Genomic DNA, 20,566 nt, shown 5'->3' on the forward strand with positions numbered 1-20,566 from the left:
TTGTTTGTATAATATAATTTGTTTTGAGTTTTTATATTAAGACCTCTCGATATTATATTCTTGAATCCGCTAGTGCAGATTGATGATCCATGAGAAAAAACTAAAGAAAACACACCCAAAAAAAAAAATTATGCTCGAGATAAAAAACCAAAAAAGGAAACAAAAGACGAGGAAGTTGTATAATTCTTCCATTAAAAAGCAAAGGGAACACACATGATGAATAAAAATGACAAAAAAATAGAAAACTGAAAAAGGAAGGTGGAGCGAAGGAATAAGAAGAATGATGAGGGTAGGCAAGATGAATATAAGAAAGTGAGGAGGAGAGTACGATTTCTCAAAGAACTTGTACTTGCAGGAATGACTTTTAGTTCTGATAATTAATCTGTGAATTATTATTGACATTCCAAAAATCTTATTTTACATTCTAAATTTTTTATATTTGGAAAGAAAAATATACTTGTGAGGAGTATAAAATGAGATTTTTGAAGTGTCAATAACACTTCCTATTAATCTTATGGAAAACTAATGAAAATGGCTTGAAACTTTTGAGTTTTAACAATAAGGACAAAATAAAGTGTAAAGTGAATAGTACCAGGATTGACTTTTTAATGTAAAATATGGTTTTTCGTTAAAGTGAACTGTACCGGGAGCTTTTCGTTAAAGTTCCCTTAATCTTATCATTAATGAAAGTTTATCTTTTTTTCAGATGAAGTACGGTATTTATTGATGAAATATTGAAAACGTACAAATTATACTAAGACCACTCAATATTATATCCTTGAATCCGCTACTGCAGATGGATGATCCATGAGAAAAAAACTAAAGAAAACACATCAAAAAAAAAAAAAATTATGCTTGAGGTAAAAAACCAAAAAAGGAAACAAAAGAACGAGGAAATTGTATATAATTCTTGCATTAAAAAGCAAAGGGAAGACATATGATAAATAAAAATGAAAAAAAAAATAGAAAACTGAAAAAGGAAGGTGGAGCGAAATAAGAAGAATGATGAGGGTAGGCAAGATGAATATAAGAATGATGAGCGAAATAAGCCTGAAGTTTTGATTTGGGGCCAATAGGTTTGTCTCCCAACTAGGAACACACCACATGTGGCCGGCCTGAAGCCTAGTGATTAAGCAGTTTACTTGTTTTGGCATGACCTTTTGGGACACTTAGGTCGAACAATGATGCTACAACGCATCTCCTTACCCGAAGTAAGGATCTTGTGCCTACAAGCACACTTTGCCAAGCATGCTCATTAAGGAAATTGATTTTCTAAATCATCTCTCGCAAAGATATGAAACGACTCTCTTTTCACAGTGGATTCAAGGGAATATATGTGGACTAATCCAGCCAAAATGCGGACCATATAGATACTTATGGTTTTGGTTGATGAATCGACAAACTGGTCATATGTTTGTCCACACACATTGCTGCTAAACCTCATGGCTGATTAAGGGTTCACCACCCTACTTATCCCATAAAGTCCGGGAGACTGGATAATGCCGAAAAGTTTATATTGACGGTTTTCGATAAAGTATTGCATGTTTTTTGGGTTTATAATTTGAACATCGAATTCCCATGTTCACCCTGAATAGCCTCGCCTAGTGAACATAAAGCGCAATTTAAATGATCGCCCGAATTTTGGTAAACGTATCAAGTTTTCAATTTTTGCCTAAGGCTATGTAATCTTGTACGCAGCTATGTTGGTCTGCCTTGAGGCCCATTGCCACCCAACCTATATGACGTTACAGTTGGTTACTAGGTACAAACCTGACGATTTTCGTATTTACGCATTTAGGTGTGCATTCCATATGCCAAGTTGCGACGTCGCACTGTACCACCATGGGCCCTCAAAAAAGGATGTGTATCTTTTGTCGATCATGATTCTCCTTCACACAAACTCTCTTAGAGCCCTTGCATGCGATCTTTTTACCGCTCATTTGCGGGTTGTCACTTTAATAAGACAATCTTCCCGCTGTTAGGGGGAGATAAGAACGTCAACGTTCCTGGAGAACAGCGCGAATTTGCATGGACATTACCCACTATGTCTCATCTCGATCCCCATACCGCACAACTATGATAAGCAAGTGCGATGAATTCTAGCTTTCAGAATGTTGCCCTAGCCGCATTCCTCTAATCTAGCTAAAGTGACGGGATCATATACCAGTTGCAAACATGCCTGCAAGGATAGACGTATTTAACGAACATCGAGTCAACATCCCTGGAGGGTATGTCGCATTTGTTGGACGGTTTGGACGCCCCTGTTGAACAGTCTGATACACCGGCGGATAGCCAATCAATTTATCTTAGCCTGGAGCACGACAGATCACTCGGTTCGTAGGATTCACTTCCCTGGAAGAGGATGACACAGCATGAATCTACACTTGATCACTGCCTTAAATCATTTCCATCTCATGAGATTAATCCGGATTTCTCCCAAGACTTAAAGTTCTTGGTCCAGTATACTAGTTTGGATGAGCTAAATCGAATTGAAATGAGATTATCATCGATGATGTTTTCACTTATATGGTAGCTACCAACATAAATGAAAAACGACGATATCGAACCGTGGTCCGTTGACTAAGTGACAACGTAGAACTGATTGGACAACTGAAATTACAATTCAGGTCAAATTCCTTACCTCAAGCGTTTCCGGCTGAATTGGACTCCGACCCACGTATGAAAATTTATCCCCTCATTGAGATCTATAAATCTGTAAATTTTGGTAATTTTTGGAAATAGTTGAATTTTTCGATAAGTCAGAGCAGCGACAGGTGGGCCAAGACCCCACATGCCCTTCCTATACTAATTTGGATACCCTGATTCCATATGTGACGTCCAATTGACAAAATCTCGTCGTATGACTATAGTTTTAATTGAGACCGCCACTTTGTCATTATATGAATCGACAATACGAACAGGTCATATGGAAACAATACCTGTCAATGATACAGTATAAAAACAAAATTGGTACTAATCGATAACACTGGAAACTATTAGTAAAGGAAAAAATACATATTTGAAAATAACCTTGTATTTTCCAGTCTCATCTCCATGACCTGAAGGGTTGCACTTCAGCTGTTTTGAGGATATAAACTGCTGCACAACTTTCCTCATAGATGTTTTCAATCCATTACTAGAATTTTGCGGCAAGCTTGGGATACTACCGAATTTTGCAGGCAATGCATGACAAGCTTCGATTTTTTCAGACCTAGAAATGGAATCGAGATGCCCTTCAGTGGTTGAAGATGGCTCATCAACAGAAGCACCATTTGACAGAGATCCATCTGCTTTAGACTCATCTTCCCTGTCATTACTTGATGAGCTTTTGGACTTAGAGGCATCAGTAACTAACTTTTCTGTTGAAATAGCTCTTCTAGACTGCTTCTTACTGCCAATATTTTCAGACTGAGCCTCAACAGATACGTTTGCATTTGCTTTAGGAAATTTTTGTGTAGACTCGACCGCTTTATCAGTATGACTCGATTTCATCTTATATAACTTGTTTTCACAAGATATGTCCTCTTGACGATTCACCGGCTTAGTACACTCTGAGGGTGATGACATATTCCTAGGCTGTTCAGGAGCAACAACATCAGAAAGAGGTTTCTTTGATTTGTCATCCCATGATACGGTATTGGATGGAGTTAAATTAGTATGTGATCCTTTCCCATCTGCAATAGGTTCATTATATCATTGTCACCTGTCATGAATGAAATGAGGCTAATTCAGACAATAGAGATTTTTACTGTTATCTACAAAATCATACCGTGATGTAAAACTGTGTCCCCATCAAAAGCACTCCGGTCTTGGAACTGCATGGAATCGATTGAAGGCTGACATTCATCCTTGTGACCTTGTCTCCAATGGATGATTTGACACTTACCAGAACTACACACAAATGTTCAAGTGAAAACAATGTTTATATCTACGCAAGCATGTCCACCCCATGGTAATTCAGATTTAGAGTTCAGAAATACTGCAAGGATTCAACGAAAGTCCATAATGTGATGTCTTATTTAACAAAAAAAAAATAGAAAAATGAAGTTGGCTTGTATAGTTAAATTTGGTGACAATGTCTTCCAAACTAAAAACACATAAAATGTTTCCTATAGGAGTTAGCAGTCAGATAAATATCAAACCATGTGCATTTTCCTATTTCTCATGTTTCTTTGACATTCTCCTTTCTTTGATTCCTTAAGAACACACACAAAAACATAATCCAAGGGCATAATCTTACGCAATTGAATCTTAATACACAAGCAAAACACGAGCTGGACAATTTGAAATTCTCAACTAAACAGCTAGCTGAATCCATCGCGTAATTAGCGCAATCAAACACCAAAAGAACAAATTAATAAAAAATAAAGAGTAGATTATACTGCAACAGCAAATGCACAAACATAACCATCCAGAAAATGTACAAACCAAGCAAGAAAAATTATAACTTTTAAAAGAAAAACGAACCAGTATCGGACAGCCTTGCATTTAGAGCAGCGCATTGTGGTACTGGCATAGCAGACGGCACAATGGTACGGCCAGGACGCCGGCTGCACCACTGGAGCGAAAAAAGCCGTGGCCTGAAACTCCGCCACAGCGGTCTCTTCGGAAGCCATAGCCACAAGCCTCAAGATTTCCTCTTTCTTCGCCGCCGCATTCTTCCACTTGTGACAAATCACGAAGAAGGAGAGCAAGATAAGGAGCAGCAGGAGGCCGTGAAACCCTATAATTCCAGGGACCAGCATTGATCGGAGCTGAGCTAATATTAGCCGGCGCCGAGGACGAGTCCAGAGCAGAGAAACCCTAGGATGGTTTTTTTGCTATACATAAATCCGACGGTGGTGGACGTGGCGGTGCCGGTGAGGGGGTAGGGAGAGGAAATGGGGGAAATTGGGAGGGGCAGAAAGGGGATTTGAGTGGGGGTAGTGGTGGAAATGGGAGAGAAGAAGCATCTGGTGGGATGCGGGCGGTGGAGGAGGGAGGAGGAAGACAGAGATGGAAAGGGAAGGGGGGAATAAATGGGATGGGGAATATTAAGTCGGATCCGAGAGTGGAGTGTCGCGTGGTGGCGACGATTGGTTTTTTTGTTTTTTTTTTTTTTTTTTTTTTTCAAATCGTCAGTGAATCTCTAGTGTTTGTCTTGTCCAGGTTAATGTGGATTTTACCGCGTGGATTCATTATGGAGGCATAATTTTCTATTATGTCTTTATAATTCTCTGTAAATATCAAACGCGTTATGCATCATGTCTTAAAAAGTGAAATTTTGAAAAACAAAATCCACTTTTGACTGCGTTAAAAGATTTATATATAAATACATATTGGGTTTGTACATCGAGATCCAAAATCATAGGCTATACTTAGAGTGAGTACAATTATGTTTTTTCAATAATGCACTCTTAAAGTTTTCATTTTGAGGACATGTGAGCTCCTCTTCTATTTAAATCCTTAGTTTAATTTAACAATTGATTAATTAATAATCTTATATTATCCCGTTGTACCCTAACAAAATCATAATCTCAATTGAAAAAGAAAAAGAAAAAACGATTCATGCGTTATGACCACCTCTGCCGATTTGAACAGCCCAACCTTGCAGAACAGCCCATGTGCCTGGTCCACAAAGACCTAATGCTTTTGTAGACCATTCAGTCAAGCGAACAACTGAGGAGCTTCATTGGAATTGGCTAGGCAGCAGGGGAATAATTGGAAGGAACAATGCCAGATGGGCATTTGAGGGCAGACGTGATTGTTTATTGGAGGAAGATGCGGATGATTCACCTCTCCAAAGGTTTGTTCGGATGTAACAAGGACAATATAAGGTTATTAATTAATTCACCGTCAGATTAATCTAAGGGCATATACGACAGAGAATCTCACAAGTCCTCAACATGAGGAACTTAGGTGAGCATTACTGTGTGTTTTTTTGTATGCTTTTTAGCCAAAATGGTTCTTGAGATTTGCATAACTCATCACTTTGGTTCCTGAGATTTGAAATCAATAGAAGTGGTCCCTGAGATTGTCCACCATCAATCATTTTGGTCCTTCCGTGAAACATTATGTTAAATAAGATCAAGATGACAAAAATACCCTTAATTTCATAAACAATAGGCCAAAATGATTTGACAAAAATTGAGGGTATTTTTGTCATTTTATTCTTGTTTAATGGAGATTTTTAACGGAATGACCTAAATGATTAATGGTGGATAATCTCAATGACCAATTTTATTGATTTTAAATCTTAGAAAACAAAGTAATGAGTTACGCAAATCTTAGAAACTATTTTAGCTTAAAAGCCTTTTTTGTCAGTTACAATATTTTATTCTTATTTCGTCCTTCGACGTAAAAAAAAATAGAAGTATTTGAACCCTTAACTAATGCATCAGTTACATAATTTTGAATTTTAAACCCTTAAACTTACTATTATCTAAGAAAGCACTTTTAAAAAAAAAATGTAAAAACATATATGATAAAGGTTGAAAAACTACACAAGCATATATGATATGTGATGACCCGTCCCGAATAAAAATATATTTTCTCCTCGAATGTATGTAAAGTGACAATTATGCCCTCGTTGGCTTAGTCACATGGATGTACATATATAGTTTAAATTATTTTTCTCACTGACGTAATTAAATCGTACACGTCGTCAAGAGTGTGTTGACGCTAGTTAAGGCTGAATCGGGTTCACGACGAAAATATTACAAGTGATTAGGTGAGTTGGGTTGGTTTCTTTTTAGTTGGATCCAATTGCATGGACCTTAGACATTGTAGCCTAATCAGGGCTTGAGTTTTTTTTTAAGTGGCCAATCCCATAAGCCATACACACACATGCAACTCTCCCTCATCCTTTCCGTCTTTCTCAAAATTTCCTTTCATCCGTACAACCAAGAACACTTTCAAACTAAACCAAACTTCTACGGATCGAGCTTGATGTTTCCAGATTCCTACTCCTCTCGAGCTCTAGACTCTGGTGATACCTTTTGTTTGGTGATTTGACTTCGAAAACCCGAGACTCCAAGACTTCGGCGAGGAGCTAAACTACTTTAACGTGATCGTGGGATTTACCTAAGGATTTAAGACTCGTGGTAGTCCCCATACAACTCCCTTAGCATCGTGGAACAATTTTGGAGTGGTTTGGATGTCGGGACACTCGGGTTTATCAAGTTGCAGACTTAGCCAGAATATTGAAGGATTTGCCGACCAGTTTCCGTCGATTTTAGGACCTCAAAGAAGTATGGTTATGTTCTCCTAGTTGAGAGCTTCAATTCTATATAAAATTTGTGAATTTTGGTGTTGAAACGAAGTAGAAACTAAGGTTTTAAGAACTTCCAAAAACCGGCGACACAGAGGGAGTTCGGCGGCGGATTCTGGCAAAGCCATCGGAGAAAAGGAGAATATTCTGTCAACTTTGACGGAATATACTGACGACGTCAGGTAACACCATTAGTTTTTAGATGGAATATTCCCTAACGCCATTAAGGATTCCGTCAATGTGCCAGGCACGTGCTGCGCGTGGCCGGCGCGTGTGGCCGTGCCTTGGCCAGGGCGTGAGGGCGCGTGGAACGTCGGAAAATTATTCTAAAAATATAGGGATGCTCGTGGTGTTGAGTAGGCCACGATGATATATTCAAACATCCCAATTGATTAACGTATGAGAAGTTATTACATGGTTTTGGTTATGTGCTTAAAATTAACATTAAAATAGTTGTTTCACATATAGGTGAGACATTTCCGGAGGATGAGCGCAGCCAGGTTAGACTCGAGGGTTATGACCCGGCTACATACCAGTGAGTGAGCTTTTGGTTTATATATATATATATATATATATATATACACACACTTTACATTTTTCCCAGAAATTTGTTTTAAATGGATGTACATTTTTCAAATGCCATGTCAATTGCATTACATTTTAGTATATGCATTAGTATAGATATGCATATTATTTAATGATGCTACAGACACCTAGGTAAGCTTCAGGTAAGTACATATTGATGATAGTGATTGCAGTGTTTATGGTTATGTTTAGATGCACTTAGTGCTCATTTTCCTGCACCTCAGTGTTAGTGCTCCGCCCGAGGCCAGGGCCAGCCTTCATGTGATCGTTCACCTCCCGCGCCACACACTCACCTTGGATCCAAGGCAAGTGTCAGCCTATCGTATAGACCACATTAGGTGGTTCCAACTCATAGGTGACTTGCGATACTTCGCATAGCCTTCACGTGATCCTAGCACTTGAGCGTACCTATTTACACCCAGCCTATCGTACAGACCACACTAGGTGGTTCCGACTCGTGTGCAGGATTTGGTAGATGAGCTATAGGTTCAGTTGTATAGATCACATTAGGTGACTCCAGCTGATATCTCATTTGACATCGATTTATTTCACCTGGCTTACTTATTTCATTGCTGAGATACTTGACATGGCATATACTTGGTTTTCATTACTCTCGAGCTTGATTTCTATAAACACATATGTATTACTATTTTTTGGGAAATTATACGGGTTTTACGGTGAGGGGTTATTACTTTTGAAAGGTGAAATGGTTTTAAAAGCTTTGTTTTTGCCCACTCACGTTTTCTGTTTTGCGCCCCTCCAGGTTCTAGTTAGATGTTCGTGTTGGTGGCTCATGAGGACACTACGGCGGTTCTGACAAACATCAAATAATGTAGGAACTTCCTTTCATATTCTGTATAATTAATATTTAGCTTGCTAGACTACACTTAGGTTACATGTGCTCTGAGTATATGAATTTATATTTTAAACACCCTCACTTGTACTTATATACTTGTCTAGAGTAAGTTAGCTAGTTGGTTTTTATTTACCCACACTTTCATGTCACTGTCACTTCCACAATGCGCACATGATTACGTCATCACCACGTGACAACCAGCACGCCTCGATTTAGGTCAGGGTGTGTCATGATACCTTCTTTTTAGGATTACGATACAACATTTATAATATTTACCTACTATATATGTAGAAAATAAAATTTTGTTATAAAGGGAGAACACAAAAAGAATATGTGATAGAGGTAAGCTTAAAAAAAAAAGCGATAAAGGTTGATTAATACTTTTAATCTACAGATATGAAACTAAAAAGATGCGATAAAGGTAGATAAATACATTTAATCTAGAGGTATCAAACCATAGAAACTCAAAGATATGGTAGAGGTAAATTAAATCGTAGTACTGGTAGATGAATAATTGCCTAATTAGGAGAAGCGTTCAGGGGTGTTGAGCTTAGGGTGATCGTATTTAGCTACTTTGATCTTTAGGGATGTGTGTTGAGCTATGCATGAAAGTATTTAAGAAGTCTGCCTATTTAATCAAAGCAATCTTGTTTTTCTTAAGCAAAAATTCACATGTCGCCTTTAGAAACTTTGGGATTATTTTAGGCTCCACAGCACCTGCTGCACAGTTCTGGAATTCTACAAAGTAGAAGGAGAAGGAGAAGAAGACTAATTAGTTTTTTTAAACGACTTGGCTAAAATGATATTAAATTCTTGGATTATTTTGGACAAATTTAATCTTTGTAGCTTGTTATGTTGTTTGTATAATATAATTTGTTTTGAGTTTTTATATTAAGACCTCTCGATATTATATTCTTGAATCCGCTAGTGCAGATGGATGATCCATGAGAAAAAACTAAAGAAAACACACCCAAAAAATAAATTATGCTCGAGGTAAAAAACCAAAAAAGGAAACAAAAGACGAGGAAGTTGTATAATTCTTCCATTAAAAAGCAAAGGGAACACACATGATGAATAAAAATGACAAAAAAATAGAAAACTGAAAAAGCAAGGTGGAGCGAAGGAATAAGAAGAATGATGAGGGTAGGCAAGATGAATATAAGAAAGTGAGGAGGAGAGTACGATTTCTCAAAGAACTTGTACTTGCAGGGAATGATTTTTAGTTCTGATAATTAATCTGTGAATTGTTATTGACATTCCAAAAATTTTATTCTACACTCTAAAGTTTCTATATTTGGAAAGAAAAATACACTTGTGAGGAGTGTAAAATGAGATTTTTGAAGTGTCAATAACACTTCCTATTAATCTTATGGAAAACTAATGAAAATGGCTTGAAAATTTTGAGTTTTAACGATAAGGACAAAATAAAGGGTAAAGTGAATAGTACCAAGATTGACTTTTTAATATAAAAATGTGGTTTTTCGTTAAAATGAACTGTACCGGGTATTTTTCGTTAAAATTCCCTTTATGTTATCATTAATGAAAGTTTATTTTTTTTTCAGATGAAGTACGATATTTATTGATGAAATATTGAAAACGTACAAATTATATTGAGACCACTCGATATTATATCCTTAAATCCGCTACTGCAGATGGATGATCCATGAGAAAAAAAAACTAAAGAAAACACATATTAAAAAAAAAAAGTATGCTTGAGGTAAAAAAACAAAAAAGGAAACAAAAGAACGAGGAAATTGTATATAATTCTTCCATTAAAAAGCAAAGGGAAGACATGTGATAAATAAAAATGAAAAAAAAAAATAGAAAACTGAAAAAGGAAGGTGGAGCGAAATAAGAAGAATGATGAGGGTCGGCAAGATGAATATAAGAAAGTGAGGAGGAGAGTACGATTTCTCAAAGCACTTGTACTTGCGGGGAATGATTTTTAGTTCTGATAATTAATCTTATCGTTAACGAAAGTTGATCTTTTTTTTTTTTTTTTTTTTTTTTTTTTGAGATGAAGTACGATATTTATTGTTGAAAATTTGAAAACGTATAAAGGTAAGTGAGGAGCTTGATTGGAATTGGCTAGGCAGCAGGGTAGTAATTAGAAAGAACAAACCCATATAGGCATTTGAGGGCAGATATGATTATTGATTGGAGGAAGATGCAGATGATTCACCTCTCCAAAGGTTTGTACGAGTGTAACAAGGACAATATAAGGTTATTAATTAATTTAAATTAATCCAAGAGTATATACGACAGAGCATCTCACAAGTCCTCAAAATAAGGACCTTAGGTGAGCATTATTGTTTTTTTTTTTTTTTTTGCCAAAATTGTCTGTGAGATTTGCATAACTAGTCACTTTGGTTCTTGAGATTTGAAATCAATAGAAGTGGTCTCTGAGATTGTCCACCATCAATCATTTTGGTCATTTCGTGAAACATTATGTTAAATTAGGATCAAAATGACAAAAATACCCTTAATTTGAGGAACAATAAGCTAAAATGATTTGACAAAAATTGAGGGTATTTTTATCGTTTTAATCTTGTTTAATGAAGATTTTTCACGGAATGACCTAAATGGTTGATGGTGGACAATCTCGGGGATCAAAATGAGAAGTTATGCAAATTTCAGAAACTATTTTAACTAAAAAGCCTTTTTTGCCTGTTACAATTTTTTATTCTTATTTTGTCCCTTGATGTAAAAAAATAAGAAGTATTTGAACCCTTAACTGATGCATTAGTTACATAAATTTTGAATTTTAAACCTTCAAACTTACTATTATCTAAGAAAACACAATTTTTTTTAAAACAAAAAATGTAAAAACACATATGATAGATGTTGAAAAACTATGTAAGCATATATGATAACTCCTTTTTAGGATTCCGATACAACATTTATAATATTTGCCTACTATGTATGCACATTTAAAATGACAAAAATACCCTTAAGTGATGAATGATTTTTAGTTCTGATAATTAATCGTATCATTAATGAAAGATAAGTCTTTTTTTTTTAGATGAAGTACGATATTCATTAATGAAAGATTGAAAACGTACAAAGGTAAGTGTGGAGCAAAAAGTAATCAAGAAAATTATAAAGGTGACATGTGGATTTTTAGGTTAAAAGGACAAAATTACCCTCGAGGCACACCGGGATTTCCAGGCGCATGCAACTGACAATAACGACTCAATCAAGGAAGAGTCAAAGGTGATTAAAATGGTATTTATTCAAATCTGGCTTCAAAAGCGCATAGATCTCAGTAGACTCTCCAGAAATAGGCTTGGTGGATTTCTCATAACTGCCTCGAGCAATTTCCTCTTTTTCAGTAGGCAAACTAGTCTCAGCAACAGGAGGTGTAGGCCTTGGCGCCACTTTAGCAGCAGAGTTCACCTTATTGCTCTTCATAGTAGCAAGTCTCTTCAAAGGTGAACCGAACTTAGCTCCTAACAGACGTCTTGGTACAAACTTCTGAACTGGGGGTCACGACGGAAACTCTACGCTGAGCAATCTTGTCAATAATCATACTAGCTATCTTTGGCATAGCATATGTCACATGTTCAAATCTAGCAGCCTCATTTTTTTTCTCTTTGGAAAAAGTCAAGTCAATCACAAGCATCTCAACAACAAGCGAACCCTCACGAACAGCGAGTAAGTTTTTTGGTTTTTTCTCAACCAGCATCTCTTGAGCAGGCAAGGAAGATCTCTTCTTTCCACCTTCATTCACAGTAGGCTCCACAACATCGATTGGATGAGCCAATGCTTCCGCCTTGATCCACTTTATTGCCTCTCTCAAAGGCAGCCTACCTTTCTCCCGGTGAAAATGACTAAGCAGCCAACGCCATTCACAGTACTCAACAAGGATACCCACCTTCTTCATATCTGGAGAAGTCTTGGGAGTTAAGCCAAATTTTGAATCTGCATAAGCAAATAATGACAATCAACAAATGATAAAGTAGCTCAGTAAAAGCACAAAGCAGCCTACAAACCAAGCAGTCTACTTACTGGTGATGAAAATCGTCGGAACACGTAGCTCAGGGAAGAATCAGACTCTCACTCTGCCCTTATCTCCAAAGTTTCCTTGGCCCAGTCATGATTTCCCTTGCTCGAATAATCAAAAAGCTTATGGCGGGATTGCAACTGCCTAACTCCATAAATGCGGCATATGTCAAAGAAGTGCCAAAATTCGTTAACAGTTAGGTCCAAGTCAAAGAATTAGCTTACGTTAAGAAAGCCCATCATCACACAGACTGCATTTGGAGGACACTGAGCGGGGGCCCACTTCATGGAGCAAAGCACTTCATGGAAGAAATAGGGCATGGGAAAAGTAAATCCCAACACGAAGTAGTAGAAGTGAAACTTGATAGCCCTCTGAGCTCCACTACATGGTTCACGGCTGCTCCCCTCCTTGACACACTTCACACGCACCCCAGATGAAATGACATGCCTATATGCTTCAAGGAAATCTCTGAATGAGTCATCAATGTAGACATCGAAATTTCAGTGAAATAAATGTTAACCAATGTATTAAAATTACAACATTTATTCATTTCACTTACATCACACATTCATTTCACCTACAAACTCCATTCATTTCACCAACCTCACACACTTATTTCACCTACATCACACACTCATTTCACTTACAACTTCCATTTACTTCACCAACCTCACACACTTACTTCACCTACCAACTCCATTTACTTCACCTACAACTTCCACTTACTTCACCAACCTCACACACTTATTTCACCTACATCACACACTCATTTCACCTACTCACTTCACCAAAAAAATGGATGGTGGTGATTCACTCTCAAAGCCTATAAATAGGCTTCTCCATCAAGAGAAGAAAAAAAGGAGAAATTTACATACACACCAAAACATTGAAGCCTTGAAGCTCTAAAGCTCTCAAGAAAATCCCGAAGGATCAAGAAAGCACTCTTCGTTCTTCGTCAAATCCTCCTTCAAGATCAAGCCCCAACGGCCCTTGAAGAACTCCCACCAACTCAAGATCAAGCCCCGACGGCCCCTTGAAGAATGTGTTCATCATTCATCATCCGTTCATCCTAAGATCAAGCCCCAACGGCCCTTTGGATCAACAACCTCAACAAACCCATACACCCATTCTTCAAGATCAAGCTCAACGCCCCTTGAAGATCCATTCATCAACTATTCATCCTTAGATCAAGCCCCGACGGCCCTTTGGATCAACAACTCATCCACAAACCTACACCCTACGAAGATAGAATCAGAGGATCAAATTACAAATAGGTTGTAACCCCAAAATCATTAATACAAAAATATATTTTGTACACGTATTCTTGTTTCTTGTTTCAGGAATTTTTCATGTTTACAAATTTGGCACGCCCGGTGGGATCTCTCTACCTCTTATCTCTATCCTCAAATCATCAAAAAACGCAAATGGCATCAAGAAAGGATCAAGCCGTTCCTGCAATCAAAGCAAAGAACAAGAACATCATCGCCGCAAGTGGTGATATTTCGGGCATCATAACCCGAAGTAAGGCAAGAGCTCTTTTTGCCGCGGCTTCCGCCCCTGCATTAACTCTGTCAAAGGAACAAGAGCACCTGAGGCACGAGCCTGTGATCACCCTAGCCTCGCTAAAGCCGTTAAGAAGAGAGAGCTCGAGGAAATACTCAGAGTCCCTATTCTCCGACGCTGATTCGAGCGGCAGTACAACCATGCAAGTCATGACCACTGGAGCAACTTCAATCGAGGAGCAGCTAGCTCAGATGAATGAACCAATCGCAAAGCTTACACGGACTGTGAAAGAGAAGGACTTGCAGATTGCCGCACTTGTCAACCAACTAGATGCGCTGCCCAACGTGAAAGTCGACCCAAATGTTGGCCTATTAAAGAAAGAAGTCGACGAAAAAGAAGAGCCACCAGCGAAGAAAGTTGAAGAGAAGCCAAAGCTAGACCAAGCAACGACTTTCATGGGATCTCTCTCTATCCAGCAACTACAGGAGATGATTGCAAGCACTATCAAAACACAGTACGAAGGAAGCTCACATGAGTCTGTACTGTACTCAAAGCCTTACTCCAAGAAGATTGATGCTTTGAAGATGCCAAGAGGTTATCAGCCCCTAAAATTCATGCAGTTCGATGGAAAAGGTAACCTAAAGCAACATGTGGCACATTTCATTGAAACTTGCAACAATGCTGGGACAGAGGGGGACTACCTCGTCAAACAGTTCGTGCGTTCGCTGAAAAGTAACGCTTTTGACTGGTACACTAACCTCGAACCTGAGTCTATCAACAGTTGGGACCAGCTAGAAAGGGAATTCCTCAACCATTTCTACAGCACTTGTCGTACTGTAAGCATGCTAGAGTTAACCAGTACGAAACAGTGGAAAGATGAACCTGTCATCGACTACATAAATAGATGGCGCTCTTTAAGTCTAGATTGCAAAGATCGGCTTTCTGAAACCTCTGCCATTGAGATGTGCGTTCAAGGCATGCACTGGGGTTTACATTACATCCTCCAAGGCATAAAACCAAGAACATTCGAAGAGCTGGCAACTCGTTCCCACGACATGGAGCTGAATATTGCTAATCACGGGAAAAATGAGCCAATTACTAACTTCAAGAAGGACAAAGTATTCGCCCCAAATGTAGACAAAACAGGGAAGAAGCCTGCTAAGGAAGCTTTCACCGTCAACACTACCCCCATCAAGACCACCTCAGCGCCCATCAAGATCTCCTCCAAGAAGAAAGCGAAGGAGATAAAGACAAGTGAGCCTTCTTGCACCCAAGACAGATACAAGAGCACCTTGAGAGAGTTGGAATAGAAAACGTACCCTTTTCCTGACTCTGATATGGCTGCCATGTTAGATGACTTACTGGAAAAAAAGGTGATTGAGCTACCCAAATGCAAGCGTCCTGAAGAAATGAATCGCACAAACGATCCTAGGTATTGCAAGTACCATCGTATTATGAGTCATCCTGTTGGCAAATGCTTCGTTCTTAAAGAACTCATCATGAAGCTAGCACAACAAGGGCAAATTGAGCTCGACCTTGAGGACACGGCTGCAACGCATACCACTACAATTGCATTTGGATCGTTTAATCATGTGCCTCTCCAAGCGACACCTGACCATTCCCGTGAATGCTCAAGTTGCACGGCACCTCCTACACAACCATCACTGGAGGGAAGCGACCAAGATGCACATGTTGATGATGAAGAAGGATGGATATTGGTAACTACAAAAAGACAAGGAAACCAAGACCACGAGTCATACAGCCAAAGGTGGAACAAAGAAGAAATCACCACGGGCGCAACAATACGAAGCCTAAAAGAAACGTAAAGCATTATAAGACGACATATGCTGGGGAACATATGGAGCAGGAGCCACGCATTCCCGTTTCCTTGAATGAGTACTTCCCGAATGACTTTTTCCAACAGTGCACTACCGTGGTCTGTCACATGGTTGAAGTAGAAATAGAAGAGCCCTCAAAAGGCAAAGCTATCGTCACTGAGGTAGAAAAGACCCTCACACCTGAAGAAGGTCTGCCAACACACTTTAGCATCGAGGAAGCGCTACCTTTGCCAAAAAAGATGCGAAGAGCACTAGCAGCAGTCTTGGCAAGTCTCATCGACCACGAAGTGCAAGAAAGTAACGACGAAGGCTCGAAGCTTCAGCCACATGAATGTGCCACATGTTGTGCCACCCATGACGCAATTAACTTCACTGACGAAGACCTACTGCTAGGATCAAAGCCTCACAACCGTCCTCTCTTCGTCTCAGGGTACGTAAGGGAATACAAAGTCAACCGCATGCTTGTGGATGGTGGGTCGGCCATAAACATCATGCCAAAATCAACAATGACCATAATCGGCATCAAGGTGAATGAACTATCCCTGAGCCGTCTGCTGATCCAGGGTTTAACCAAGGAGGACAAAGGGCGATGGGCATGATCCGAGTAGAGATGACCATTGGTGAGCTCAAATCAAGCACGATATTCCATGTGATTGATGCAAGAACTTCCTACAGCTTGCTCTTAGGAAGACCTTGGATCCACGCAAATGGGGTAGTACCGTCCACCCTTCACCACTGCCTAAAATTTTACCGAGAAGGAATGAAGGTGATCCAAGGTGACACCAAGCCATTCACTGAAGCCGAATCACACTTTGCAGACGCCAAGTTCTACATGGACAAAGACATGGTACCCAAAGCTCTTCCGGAAGAGATCAAATCTACGGGCAAAGCAGCACCTAAAAAGCAGGAGTGGCAAGCCATGCCTAAAAAGCAAAAAGAGCAGGCCGTGCCATCTTCAAGCAAAGACGATGACGAGTTTGCTAAACCTGCAACAACCAAAGGGAGTAGGATGTCGTCAGAAGGACCGAACGCATCCATATTCCGGTATATCCCGATGTCAAGAAGAAAGATTAACAAGAAAAGCCGACACACAGTGGCACACGGATAATATGAAGTTGCTCAAGACAAATGCAATTTTGCCTCTGACACAGCTAGGGGGTGCTAAGGCCACAAGACTACCACAAGGCTTCATAAAAGCTCTACCAAAGAAGGTGGAATCAAGCTTTCTTCCAACCAAGAGGACCGAGGAAGGTTTCGACCCAAACGCCTACAAACTCATGTCAAAGTCCGGGTACGACTTCGCTTCTTCTGAGGCGGCTGGAAAAAAGTTTCAAACACTATCAATGACAAATAACGTAACCTCACTAAAACTCAAAAGAAGTTGAAGGAGCATGGTTACGGAGTTGACAATAACAAAGCCGGACTTGGCTTCACACCAAATGCACCTGTGATGATTTCAAACAAAGCGAAAAACACTAGCACTCAATACGTCAGCGTGAGCATTGAACAAGACCAAGAAGAGCCTAAACCCACCCCTCGGACGTCAGTCTTCGATAGGATGAATCATTCAAGCTCCAGAATTTCAGTGCTTAATCGCATTGGTGGTCAAGACCAAACCTCTGTCTTCAAGAGGCTTAACGCGCCAATATCCCAAAGCTCTGTTTTTTAAAGGTTGTTAAAGCCTAAGAAACAAAGCAACACAGCTATCTCTCCTCTGCAACGATCAGCTTCGGAAAGATTTGAAGATGATGAGAAGCCTTTTGGAAAGAGGAAGACAACGCCAAAGGAAGAAAAGCTCGATGGGTTAGCAGAAAAATGCGACGTTCGAAGCTTGATTCCTTCAAGGATGAAGCGTCAAACAATCCTAGAGGTCGACACAAATGGACCACTGAAAGTAAGAAGACGTACTATCATCCACACCGGACAATCCTTATGCCAACAAGCTCGAGAAGACAGCACTGAAGAAGAGGTCCAAGATGTTTTCCACATCACGGTTCAAGAAGGTAAAGAAGACGAAATCCCCGAGAAAGATGTCACTGCTGCACCACCACAGCTCGAAGACGGGGGGCAAGCCACAGTTGATGATCTCAAGGAACTCAACTTAGGTACAAGCAAGGAACCAAAGCCTATCTTCGTAAGTGCATTATTAAGAACGGATAAGATAGAGGAGTATTATCAACTGTTGTTAGAGTACAAAGACGTCTTTGCTTGGACCTACAAAGAAATGCCCGGCCTGGACCCTATCATCGTTGTTCATCATCTTGCGGTCAAGCCTGGAACACGACCAATAAAGCAAACTCAAAGACGCTATCAATCTGAGCTTATCCCACAAATCGAGGTCGAGATCGACAAGCTAATCGAAGCAGGCTTTATTCGAGAAGTGCAATACCCCAAGTGGATCTCTAACATCATCATTATCCTTAAGAAATCAGGACAAATACGTGTTTGCGTAGACTTTCGGGACCTCAACGATGCTTGCCCAAAGGATGACTTCCCCTTGCCAATCATTAAAATCATGGTGGATGCAACCACTGGCCATGAGGCATTATCATTCATAGATGGCTCTGTAGACATCGAAATTTCAGTAAAACAAATGTTCACCAATGCATTAAAGTTTTGACGTGTCAAGGCATACATGGCATACGCCACGTGTTGTACAAATTGTACACATGGCGTGTGACTCAACCAAATAGGAAGAAATACCCTTGAAGGATTAAACAAGTTTTTCTTCTCATTTTGGGCAATGACAAGGCAAGTACATTTCAATCCATTGAGGATCAAAACAAGTTTTTCTTCTCATGTTGGGCAATGACAAGGCAAGCACACTTCAATCCATTACGGATCAAAACAAGTTTTTCTCATTTGGGCAATGACAAAGCATACACATTTCAAGTTTAAAATGGTGTTAAGTGGGAAATTAGGCCATAAGTTAGACCACTTCAAGTTTAAAATGGTATTAAGTGGGAAATTAGGCCATAAGTTAGACCACTTCAAGTTTAAAATGGTAATAAGTGGGAAATTAGGCCATAAGTTACACCACTTCAATTTCAATATTTCATTAAGTGGGAAAATTAGGCAATGGTGCTTGGAAAGGAAAAAAATATTTTGTGGTGGTGATTCATTCTCAAAGCCTATAAATAGGCTTCTCTATCAAGGTATCAAGCATGAAGGAATTCACAAATACATTTCTCTACTCCCAAAATTAGAAGAGGAATTCCCCAAATCCTTGAAGCTTTGAAACTCCAAAACTTCCAACCATCCAAATTCCCAAGAATTCCGAAGGATCAAGAAAGCTCTCTTCGTTCTTCGTTAAATCCTCTTTCAAGATCAAGCCCCGACGGCCCTTGAAGAAAGTGTTCATCCGTTCATCCTAAGCTCAAGCCCCAACGGCCCTTTGGATCAACAACATCAACAAATCCACACATCCAACCGTTCTTTAAGATCAAGCCCAAAAGCCCTTGAAGAAATCCACACAACCATTCTTCAAGATCAAGCCCCAACGGCCCTTGAAGAAAGCGTTCATCATTCATCATCCGTTCATCCTAAGATCAAGCCCCAACGGCCCTTTAGATCAACGACCTTAACAAACCCATACACCCATTCTTCAAGATCAAGCCCAACGCCCCTTGAAGATCCATTCATCAACTGTTCATCCTTAGATCAAGCCCCGACGGCCCCTTGGATCAACAAACAAATCCACACATCTATTCTTCAAGATTAAGCCCAAAAGCCCTTGAAGATCCGCTCATCCATCAACCTTCAAGATCAAGCCCAAAAACCCTTGAAGAAATCCACACAACCATCATTCAAGATCAAGCCTCGACGGCCCTTGAAGAAAACCAACCGTTCTTCAAGATCAAGCCCAAAAGCCCTTGAAGATCCGCTCATCCATCAACATTCAAGATCAAGCCCTGAAGGCCTTTGAAGAAACTTCCATCAACCTTCAAGATCAAAGCCACGAAGGCCCTTGAAGAAACTTACAACCGTTCATCCAAGATCAAGCCTCGACGGCCCTTGGATCAACAAATCTACATCTTACGGAGAACGAATCAGATGACCAAATTTGAGAGAGATCGTAACCCCAAAATTATCAAACCAAAAAATTATTATTTTGTACACGTTATTCTTGTTTCTTGTTTCAAGGAACTTTCGTGTTCACAGGCTCTTCTGGTTATAATCAAATTCGCATGGCCCTCGAAGATGAGGAACTAACAGCCTTTCGTACTCCAAAAGGTATCTACTGCTATAAGGTGATGCCCTTTGGTCTAAAGAATGCTGGAGCTACGTATCAACGCGCAATGCAAAAAATCTTCAATGACATGCTACACAAAAACATAGAATATTACGTAGATGATGTGGTGGTCAAGACAAAGAAAAGATCAGACCACTTGAAGGATCTGCGAATAGTGTTCGAAAGGCTGCGAAAATACAACCTCAAGATGAACCCGTTAAAGTGTGCGTTTGGCGTCACCTCTGGAAAATTCCTCGGCATCATCGTCAAGCATTGTGGCATTGAAGTGGACCAATCAAAG

General features: G+C 39.5%; 1 protein-coding gene across 1 annotated transcript; it reads right to left on the reverse strand.

Annotated features, from left to right (window-relative positions):
- Positions 1-2,822: 2,822 nt before the first annotated feature.
- LOC125473424 (ubiquitin carboxyl-terminal hydrolase 17-like) lies at positions 2,823-5,007 on the reverse strand. Its single transcript, XM_048576201.1, has 4 exons — positions 4,468-5,007; positions 3,770-3,891; positions 3,031-3,674; positions 2,823-2,939 (listed from the first exon to the last, which is right to left on the reverse strand). The coding sequence occupies exons 1-4, from the start codon at positions 4,743-4,745 to the stop codon at positions 2,865-2,867; spliced, it is 1,119 nt and encodes a 372-aa protein (XP_048432158.1). The 5' UTR covers positions 4,746-5,007; the 3' UTR covers positions 2,823-2,864.
- Positions 5,008-20,566: the final 15,559 nt, after the last annotated feature.

The sequence above is a fragment of a genome, unplaced genomic scaffold, assembly GCF_019419815.1.
Source record: "Pyrus x bretschneideri cultivar Hongxiangsu unplaced genomic scaffold, Pyrus_bretschneideri_v1 Contig86, whole genome shotgun sequence".
Lineage (NCBI taxonomy): Eukaryota > Viridiplantae > Streptophyta > Magnoliopsida > Rosales > Rosaceae > Pyrus > Pyrus x bretschneideri.